Source organism: Mesoplodon bidens (genome assembly GCF_964165515.1).
Source record: "Mesoplodon bidens genome assembly, chromosome: 7".
Taxonomy (NCBI): domain Eukaryota; kingdom Metazoa; phylum Chordata; class Mammalia; order Artiodactyla; family Ziphiidae; genus Mesoplodon; species Mesoplodon bidens.
Window position 1 is genome coordinate 103622894 of NC_138164.1, and position 11643 is coordinate 103634536.

Consider the following 11643-nt stretch of genomic DNA (forward strand, 5'->3'; position numbering starts at 1 on the left):
TGTTTCTGATTTTGAAAAAGGCTAGACTATAATTTTTATAGGGAAATAAACATTTCTATGAACTAAAAACTACTTAGGTAAGTCTGTAAAGGAATCAAATTAAGGGCTATGATTTTAAGAACGTGATGGCTCTAAAACCACAGCTACAACCACCACTATCCGCCCCATCTATGGTTCTTTCTTTTACCTGACCAGCTGCTGCTGTTTCCACTCTTCAATTCGCTTCTGTGCGGTTGATTCTCGGTCCTCTTCACTGGAACTAGAGTTCTCCTCTTCATCTAACTCACGCTGGATACTCTGCCACTTCTTTACCAGAGATGGCATTTTGGTTTTACTCTTCTTTGCCTGTAACAAACGAATATAATACATAAAACGAGGGAATGAGTCCTTCACATGAGATCAGGATCTTTTCCTTAGTTCTAAGGAATAAGTGAACTTCAAAATTAAAGGAACAGAAACACCAAAAATAAATACCATTCTAAGTTCTTGCCAGAAATTTCTACCAACTATAAACTTAAAGCTTGGTTAAAAATCTAAAAAGTGTAAATGTGGTGTTTTATGATATCAGGTCAGAAACATTTCCTTTAGCCTTATTCTATGAAATTCAAAACTCTTGCCCTTGTCTCATTTTCTCAGAATTACAGTGTACCCGGGACTTCCCTGGTGGTCCAGTGGGTAAGACCCCATGCTCCCAATGCAGGGGGCCTGGGTTTGATCCCTGGTCGGGGATCTAAATCCTGCATGCACGCCGAAACTAAGAGTGTGCATGCTGCAACTAAAGATCCTGTGAGCAACAACTAAGACACAGCGCAGGCAAAATAAATAAATAGTTTTTTAAGAAAAAGGAAAAAAGAATCACAGTGTACATTTTTACAATTTTAAATGGATGCAGTGTTCACATCAAGTGAAACACAGTGCTGAGAAACAAATGACCAGCTTTGCTGGAAAGAGCCAACAGAGTCAAAGGCAACTATTAAATATGAAAAAAGCAAAGAGGTATATCAAAACATTAATGATGAGATTAGTTCTAAGAGGAGATACAATAATAAATTTTTCTATCAGCTTAACTTCATTTTCTAAATTGCCTATAATAAACATAATCTCACAGTAAAAAAAGCTTGTGATATTTATTACATATCCAACATGGCTTGCTCTATCACTACCTTCAGAGTTCTGATCAATGGCACTCTTTAGCAAAGATGCCATCCCTGACCACCCTATCTATATGAAACAGTACCACCTCCCAAAGGTCACTTTCTGTCCTCTTACATTTTTTTTCATTGCATTTTTAAACACTGAACATATATTTGCTTATCTGTTTCTGCAACCCAGTCCCCCCGTACCCTCTCCAAGCCCACCAGAAAAGCTCTACAAAAGCAGAGATTTTGTTGGTTAGCTACTGAATACAAAGCTCCTAGAGAGAATGCCTGACACAGTATGTATTCAAAACATACCTGCTGATATTTGTGATTAGTTCTTTGAATTTAGAGAAACACTGTATTAGGCATTGATAAGAACCACTTTTTATCCCTGCGGTTTTGAAGACTTGGCCAGGTTACACTCTAAACGTGACAAGCAGGCACTCAAGTGATAGGTGTGACTGAGTGCTGTGCTCCTGTGAGGATCGGGTATAGGGACCCAAGCTTTTTTTCCGGCCTGCACTTAAAGAGAAACACATTTCTTGATTAAGTCCCCAAAAGAGTTGAGAAAATAAGCTTAATATTTTCAGTCTTTTAAAATTACTTGGCTCCCTGCTCAATACCCTATTTTGACTGTCACTGACAGTTTTTCACCTTCTGGGGAAATGCCCATCTATAATGCTTAAACCTTCTGCTCCACACACCTTCCCACATTCCATTCTGTCATTTCACCTGTGGTACAACCTGACCCACTGCATATACACCCTTCCAACAAGCTCCAACATAGCTCATCTGGGTTAGCATGGAACCAATTGAGTAAAAAGTAAAAAAAAAAGTAAAAAGTAATGGTCACCTGTGCATAGAGGGCTCACTGGGGTATAACCTCTCGCCGAACATCTCCAAGTATGATTAAAAAACATAGATCTAGGTAGAGTCGTTGTGCTTTCATTCTGACTTCCATAGGATTTTGTAAATTTGTAGGGCATTTCATTCCTATTTGTCATGGGGAAGTACTTTATGTTTCAGAAGTTATGTACTGCCTATCACATTCAAAACCATGGATCCCGAGTTGCACTGGCTGTTTGAACATGTTTTTAATATGGGTACACTGCAGCCAGAGGAATAAAGATTAAATGGCTAGAATTCCTTTTTTTCTAGTTTATTTTCTAGTAAACTGCACACAAAACTCTTCAGCAAAAAGACTGAAAATATATATTGGTCTTAAATATTCTTGAACATGAGAGGTATTGAGTATATATCTTATATTCTTTTTTTTAAATTTAAATTGGGGTATAGTTTTTTACAATGTGTTAGTTTCCACTGTACAGGGAAGTGGAGTTCCCTGTGCTATACAGCAGGTTCTTATTAGTTACCTATTTTATACATATCAGTGTATATATGTCAGTCCCAATCTCCCAATTCATCCCAGGGCACACCCCCACCCTCTTATATTCTTTAAAAAATGGCCTGTAACACTAAAGAGATGGATCATTGTTTTCAGATAACAGGTACATAAAAATGACATACTAATGTAGAATACTGGCTTTTCAAAACTATTATTTATATGACTATAAAAGCATGATTGGCTAAAAATTACTTGATGAACGAATGGAGGTCGAAGTAATTATCTCTCTTGGAAGACTGGAGGAAGGGCGCCAAGGAAGGCTTCATAAGAGAAATGATTCCTGAGCACTGATCATTCTAACAATCTAATTATAAAAGAATGAACAGTAGTGGAACTGGTAAACAAAGTAAAGACATGTAGGTGGTCAACAGTATGTTGGCTCAGAACTGTATGTGGTAGAGTAAGTTGTCTGACAAGAATCTAATTCAAGACATTATTCTGTCACTGTTGATTTTTTATGACACTTCACTGGGAGGGGAAAAGCTGATGAGAAAGTTTCTTTAGGTAATTTAGGGCATTCAAAGTGTTCATGAGGATGATGTCAGAAAGATGGCAGATTATGAAGCTCCAAGCCCTTGTTTCCCCATGGAAATATTATATAAACAAATAGAGACTGACTAAAATGGCTTTGTGGGAACTCTGGAAACCAGTCAAAGATCTTGAGCAACCAAGGGAACACCCAATCAAGAAAAGCCCACAATAAAAACGGGAAATTTTGTGGCATGTTTGCTTGCCCTTGTTCCACACCCTCCCCAATGTAGTTGGGATGAAATGGCCCAATTCTCAGTTCTCCCTCTCCAGGTGGAAGGAAATAACTGGAATGGCTGATATGTTCTAGACTATCTGTGGCCTTAGGGACTCGTTTCAATACTGTCTTAACTTGGAGGTCAGCCAGGAATGGTGGCATATTTTGGGTCTCAGGTTGGAAACCGTGAAAGGCAGTAGCAAGAGCTGCGGCATGTGAAAACCACAGTGGGACAGAAGTCATGTGGACAGATGGGGGCAAAAGATTATGGGCAGAGGAATACAACAGGACATATAAGGCTCACAGAAGAAGCAGGTGTGACTCTCTTAGGGAAACTGAAAGTAAATACACAAGGGGAAAGGAAAACAAAAAAAAGCACATGTCCAGGGAACGCATATGCCCAGAAAAGGCCTGAAAAAATGTTGCACTTGCATGTTGGACTCATTAATGAAGGTTTTCCTCCATACACAGTCAGTGTGCAAAGACTGGGAGAGTTTGTTATTTTCTCTAATGTGCAGTTTTCAACCAAAGATCACAAAGCATACAAACACATGCTGGGACTTCCCTGGTGGTCCAGTAGGTAAGACTCCACACTCCCAATGCAGGGGGCCCAGGTTCGATCCCTGGATGGGGAACCAGATCCCACATGCATGCTGCAACTAAGAGTTTGCAGGCCGCAACTAAAAGATCCCATGTGCCATGACTAAGACCCAGCGCAGAAGAAGGAAAAGAAAGGAAAGGAAGAAAGAAAGAAAGAAAGAAAGAAAGGTTTCAGATTTACTAGACAAAGACTTTAAAACAACTGTCTTAAATGTGCTCAAAGAACTAAAGGAAAACACAAAGAATGAAAGGAAATCGGGAAAATGACGTGAACAAAATGAGACTATCAACAAAGAGACAGCTATTATTATTAAAAAGAACCAAAGAAATATTCTGGAGCTGAAAAATACATCAACTGAATTGAAAATTCATTATTTCAACAAACTCCAATAGGCATAAAAAAAGATCAGCAAAATTGATGATAGGTCATTCAAAGTTATTGAGTCTGAAGAGTAAAAAGGAAAAGAATGAAGCAAAGTGAACAGAGTCCAAGTGACTTATACGACATCATGAAATGGACCAATATATGCATTATGGGAATCTCAGGAGGAGAAAAGGGCAAAGATCTTATTTAAGAAATAATGGGGCTTCCCTGGTGGCGCAGTGATTAAGAATCTGCTTGCCAATGCAGGGGACACAGGTTCGAGCCCTGGACCGGGAAGATCCCACGTGCTGTGGAGCAACTAAGCCCGTATGCCACAACTACTGAGCCTGTGCTCTAGAGCCTGCAAGCCACAACTACTGAGCCTGTGAGCCACAACTACTGAAGCCCGTGTGCCTAGAGCCCACACACCGCAACAAAGAGTAACGCCCACTCGCTGCAACTAGAGAAATCCCGCGTACAGCAACGAAGACCCAATGCAGCCCAAAATATAAATAAATAAATAAATGTAAAAAAAAAAAAAAAAAGAGGGACAAAAACTAAGATATTCCTAGATAAACAAAAGCTGAGAAAATTCATTACCACTAGATGTGCCTTATGAGAAATGCTAAAGCATGTCTTTCAAGCTGAAATGAAAAGATGCTAGATAGTAACTTGTCATACAAAAATATAAAGTTCTCTGGTAAAGGTAAAAACAAGGACAAACATAAAAACCAGTATTATTGTGATACTGGTTCATAATTTTTATTCTACAGATTTTAAAAGACAAAAGCATAAAAAATAATTGTAAGTCTACATTAATGGGTACACAGTATATAAAGATATAATCTGTAACACCAATAACATAACAGAGTGGAGGTGCGTCTGTATAGGAGTTTTTGTCTGCAAATGACTGTATCAATTTAAAATAGATATTATATGTAATTCCTACAATAACCACAAAGAAAATAAATATAGAATATACACAAAAGGAAATGAAAAAGAAATCAAAATGTGTCACTGAAAAAAATCAACTAAACATAAAGGAAGGCAGTAAGAGAGGAAATGAGAGACAAAAAAGCTAGTAAGACATAGAGAAAACAACCAAAAGGAATACCAAATCCTTCCTTATCAGTAATTACTATAGTAAATTATTAATTTACTAATGTAAACGGATTAAACTCTATAATCTAAAAAACACATACTGCAATGGAGCAGGACCCTATGGTCCCTTCCCGTCATTTCCTTGGCCTACCTTTTGTCTGTGAAAAAACTTCAGCCAAAGAATAAGTTTAATTAGGGACCTCCCTAGCGGTCCAGTGGTTAAGACTCCATGCTTCCACTGCAGGGGGCACAGGTTCAATCCCTTGCTGGGGAACTAAGATTCCAAATGCCGCGCAGCGCAGCCAAAAAAAAAAAAAAAAGTTTCATTGGAGAAATGAGAAAATGCAGAAACAAAGGAAAACAGTCAAATGAGACCAAGTAATAATTGTTTAGTCATTAAGCATAGTTAAGGACCTTTAGTTCCTTCTCAAGGGCTATAGATAATATTCTGAGCCACATCCTGTGAGCTGTCTTATAGATACTGAAACCCCCACCAGGTGGAAGAAGTTAACTACATGATGACCAGACTGTAGCCATGACATAAGCTGCCACAATTCCGAGAACTGGTCTCAAGGAAATGGGAACAAACTGACCCTGGAACTGTAGATTAATTGCACTTAAAACAATCACGATGATGCTGATCAGGCCACCGCATGACCAATTTCAAGATGGACTGTTAGAGCTGACAGTGCTGTTTCTGCCTGTAGCCCCTCCTTTCACCTATGAAAGCTCTTGTCCACTGACTGTAAGTGGGGGGAGTCGGCCTCTGGACAGGAGGTCCTCCCCACCCTGGGTTGCCAGCATCGAAAATAAAGCAAACTTCCCTTTCCGCCAACCTTGCCTCTTTATTGGCTTCTGAGTGGTGAGCAGCTGGGACCCCCACTTTCTTTGGTTACAATACTGGCAGAATGGATTAAAAACACAAAATGCAATTGAAACTGATCACGTCTGTAAGAAATTCATTTTACATCTAAGGACATACACAAGTTTAAAGTGAAAGGACAGAAAAACACATTCCATGAAAACTGTAACCAAGAGAAAGAAGGGGTAAGTGGATTACTACAAGACAAAATAGAAATTAAGTAAAAAACTGTTAAAAGAGATAAAGAAGGACATTACATAAGGATAAAAGGGTAAAATCATACCACTTAAAATAGCACACGAAAGAATAAAATACCTGAGAATAAATTTAGCTAAGGAGATGAAAGAGTTGTACACTGAAAATTATAAAACAATGCTGAAAGAAATTAAAGACCTAAATAAATGGAAAGGAATCCTGTGCTCACAGGCTGAAAGACTCAATATTGTTAAATAGGTAATAAGACCCAAGCAATCTACAGGTTAAATGCAATCCCTATCAAAATTCCACTGGCCTTTTATGTAGAAATGGAAAAGCTGACCTTTAAATTCACATGAAATTACAAGGGGGCCTGAAGAGCCAATATTGAAAAAGAAGCACTAAGTCAGAGAACTCACACTTCTCAAATTCAAAACATACCACAAAGTTATAGTAATCAAAACAATGTGGTGCTAGCATATAGAACAATGGAATAAACCCATATGTTTATGGCGAACTGATTTTAGATAAGGTCTACCATTCAATGGGGGAAAGAATGGTCTCTTCAACAAATGGTGCTGGGACAACAGGGTATCACACTCAAGAGAGTGAAATAGGATCTCTACTTGACACCATACAAAAATTAACTGAAAATACTGTCACTGTTTGCAGATGACACGATACTATACCTAGAAAATCCTAAAGATGTTACCAGAAAACTACTAGAGCTAATCAATGAATTTGGTAGAGTAGCAGGATATAAAATTAATACACAGATGTCTCTTGCATTCTTATACACTAATGATGAAAAGTCTGAAAGTGAAATTAAGAAAACACTCCCATTTACCACTGCAACGAAAAGAATAAGACACCAAGAAATAAACCTACCAAAGGAGACAAAGACCTGTATGCAGAAAACTATGAGACACTGAAGAAACAACTTAAAGATGATACAAACAGATGGAGAGCTATACCATGCATGTTCTTGGACTGGAAGAATCAACATTGTGAAAATGACTATACTACCCAAAGCAATCTACAGATTCAATACAATCCCTATCAAACTACCAATGGCATTTTTCACAGAACTAGAACAAAAAATTTCACAATTTGTATGGAAACACAAAAGACCCCGAAGAGCCAAAGCAATCTTGAGAAAGAAAAAGAGTTGGAAGAATCAGGCTCCCTGACTTCAGACTATACTACAAAGCTACAGTAACCAAGATAGTATGGTACCGGCACAAAAACAGAAATAGTGATCAATGGAACAGGATAGAAAGCCTAGGGATAAAGCCATGCACATATGGTCACCTTATATTTGACAAAGGAGGCAAGAATATACAGTAGAGAAAAGACAGGCTCTTCAATAAGTGGTGCTGGGAAAACTGGACAGCTACATGTAAAAGAATGAAATTAGAACACTTCCAATACCATACACAAAAATAAACTCAAAATGGATTAAAGACCTAAATGTAAGGCCAGACACTGTAAAACTCTTGAAGGAAAACACAGGTAGAACACTCTATGACATAAATCACAGCCAAGATCCTTTCTGACCCACCTCGCAGAGAAATGGAAACAAAAATAAACAAAGGGAACCTAATGAAACTTGAAAGCGTTTGCACAGCAAAGGAAACCATAAGACAAAAAGACATCCCTCAGAATGGGAGAAATTATTTGCAAACGAAGCAACTGACAGAGGATTAATCTCCGAAATATAAAAGCAGCTCATGCAGCTCAATATCAAAAAAACAAACAACCCAATCCAAAAATGGGCAGAAGACCTAAATAGACATTTCTCCAAAGAAGATATACAGATTGCCAACAAACACATGAAAAGATGCTCAACATCACTAATCATTAGAGAAATGCAAAGCAAAACTACAATGAGGTTATCACCTCACACCGGTCAGAATGGCCATCATTAAAAAATCTACAAACAACAAATGCTGGAGAGGGTGTGGAGAAAAGGGAACCCTCCTCCACTGTTGCTGGGAATGTAAACGGATACAGCCACTATGGAGAACAGTATGGAGGTTCCTTAAAAAACTAAAAATAGAACTACCATATGACCCAGCAATCCCACTACTGGGCATATACCGAGAAAACCATAATTCAAAAAGAGTCATGTACCACAATGTGCAGTGCAGCACTATTTACAACAGCCAGGACATGGAAGCAACTTAAGTGTCCATCGACAGATGAATGGATAAAGAAGATGTGGTACATATATACAATGGAATATTACTCAGCCATAAAAAACTAAATTGAGTTATTTGTAGTGAGGTGGATCGACCTAGAGTCTGTCATACAGAATGAAGTAAATCAGAAAGAGAAAAACAAATACCATATGCTAACACATGTAATATGGAATCTAAAAAAAAAAAGGGTTCTGATGAACCTAAGGGCAGGAGAGGAATAAAGACACAGATGTAGAGAATGGACTTGAGAACACGGGGAGGGGGAAGGGTAAGCTGGGATGACATAAGAGAATAGCACTGACGTATGTACACTACCAAATGTAAAATAGCTAGCTACTGGGAAGTAGCTGGGTAGCACAGGGAGATTAGCTCGGTGCTTTGCGACCACCTAGAGGGGCGGGATAAGGAGGGTGGGAGGGAGACACAAGAGGGAGGGGATATGGGGATATATGTATATGTATAGCACTTTGTTAAACAGGAGAAACTAACACAACATTGTAAAGCAATTATACTCCAATAAAGATGTAAAAAAAAAAAGTTTTAACTGAATGGACCAACAACGGGTGCTAAAACTACAAAACTCAAAAGAAAACATAGGGGTAAATTTTCATGACCTTGGATTTGGCAATGAATTCTTAGATATGATGAAAAGCACAACAAAAATGAAAGCAGGACTTCCCTAGTGGAGCAGTGGTTAAGAATCCACTTGCCAATGCAGGGGACAGGGGTTCCAGCCCTGGTCCGGGAAGATCCCACATACCATGGAGCAACTAATCCCGTGTGCCACAACTACTGAGCCTGCACTCTAGAGCTCGAGAGTCACAACTACTGAAGCCCGTACACCGAGAGCCCGTGCTCCGCAACAAGAGAAGCCACCACAATGAGAAGCCTGTGCACTGCAACGAAGAGTAGCCCCCACTCGCCACAACTAGAGAAAGCCCCTGCGCAACAAAGACCCAATGCAGCCAAAAATAAATTATAAAACAAATAAGTAAATTTAAAAAAATGAAAGTAAGTTAGGCTTTATCAAAATTAAAAACTTTAGTGTACTAAAGGACACTATCAGTGTGAAAAGACAACACACAGGATGGGAGAAACTATTCACAAATTATGTATCTTATAAGGGACTTGTATTTAGAATATATATGGAACTCTTACAATTCAATAACAAAAAGACAAACAACCCAAATAAAAAATACTGGAGAGTCAAAGGACTTGAGCAGACATTTCTCCAAAAAAGATAAACAAATGGCCAAAAAGCAAATGAAAAGATGCTCAACATAATAAGTCACTAGAGAAACAGAAATCAAAACCATGAGGGACTTCCCTGGTGGTCAGTGGTTAAGACTGTGCTCCCAATGCAGGGGGCATGGAGTTCGATCCCAGGGAACTAGATCCCGCATGCCGCAACTAAAGGAGCCTGCATGCGGCAATGAAGATCCCGCATGCCTCAACGAAGACCTGGCACAGCCAAATAAAAAAACAAACAAAAAAACAGCCCACAATGACATACCACTTCATACCTGCCAAGACTGACATAATAATTTTTTTAGAAAGTGGAATGTAACCAGTGTTGGTGAACAGTTGGAGATATTAGTACCCTTGTATGTTGCTGATGGTAATGTAAAATGGTTCAGTCACTGTGGAAAAAAAGGTTCCTCATAAAGTTACACACAGAATTACCATATGATACAGCAATTCCACTCTTAAATATATATATACACAAAAGAAATGAAAATAAGTACTCAATATGCATGTGCTCATATGCATGTTTACATAGATACTGTTCATAATAGCCAAGAAGTATAAAACAATCCAAATGTCCATCAATGAATGAGTGGATAAACAAACTGTGGTATATACACCCAATGGAATATCATACAGCCATAAAAAGAACAAAGTACTGATACAAGCTACAACATGGATGAACCCCCAAAGCACTGTGCTAAGTGAAGCAAGTCAGACACACAAATTCACATATGCACAACTCCAGAGTAGGTAAACTGGTGGAGACAGAAAGCTAACTGGTAGTTCCCAGAGACTTGGGGAAGGGGGTAATGAGGTGTGACTGCTTAATGGGTACAGGGTTCTCTTCTGGAGTTATGAAAATGTTATGTAACCAGAGAGAGGTGGTGGTTACACCACAGTGTGAACATACTAAGTGCTACTGAATTTATACTTTATCACCTCAATAAAACAAAAATTTTAAACTAAAATTTAAAGAGAGGTTTACTCTACCTTATCTTTCTTTCCTTTTTTTGTCTTCTCAGGTGCTGGCATTTTGGGAGCCGGTGGTGGTGGTGGCGGCGGGGGAGGAGGGGGAGGAGGAGGTGGCGGCGGCGGTGGTTCTATAATGGCGGTGGCAGGCACAGCGCTGCGGGCCTGGACTGGCTGCAATGTGGGAGCAGTCACTGCCACTGGGACGGAACACTCAGCATAGCTCATAATTGCAGGAGCTGATGCCAGTCCTAAGTAATTGGACTGTAGGTTCATTCCTCTGGCCTGATGACCCATTCCTATTGCTGGATGGCTAACTGATAGTGCTTGGTGTCCAATCCCTGTTGCCTGGTGACCTAGAACAGAAAACATAAAATAAAACTATAAAAAGGACTTTGTGGGGCTTCCCTGGTGGCGCAGTGGTTGAGAATCTGCCTGCTAATGCAGGGGACACGGGTTTGAGCCCTGGTCTGGGAGGATCCCTCATGCCGCGGAGCAACTAGGCCCGCTCCGTCTGGAGCCTGTGCTCCGCAACAAGAGAGGCTGCGACAGTGAGAGGCCCGCGCACCACGATGAAAAGTGGCCCCCTGCTTGCCACAACTAGAGAAAGCCCAGAAACGAAGACCCAACACAGCATAAATAAATAAATAAACAAACTCCTACCCCCAACATCTTAAAAAAAAAAAAAAAAAGGACATTGTGACAAAGCCAAAAACAAGGAGGAGGAGAAAAGGAAACTGGGAGTTAGATCACCTACAAAGTGATTCTCTAATATACCCCCCTGCCAAGAAACACACCAAAAAAACCCCCAAAA

The 11643-nt window shown here is 39.4% G+C and overlaps 1 protein-coding gene across 1 annotated transcript in view; it reads right to left on the bottom strand.

The window, feature by feature from the left end:
• The window catches only part of FNBP4 (formin binding protein 4), a 39665-nt gene that overhangs the window by 3323 nt on the left and 24699 nt on the right, over positions 1–11643 (bottom strand). The window contains exons 15-16 of the mRNA XM_081240346.1: positions 10851–11185; positions 188–345 (exon numbers count right to left, since the gene is read on the bottom strand). Coding sequence (XP_081096472.1) covers positions 188–345; positions 10851–11185 — 493 coding nt within the window. The remainder of the gene's footprint in view (positions 1–187; positions 346–10850; positions 11186–11643) is intronic.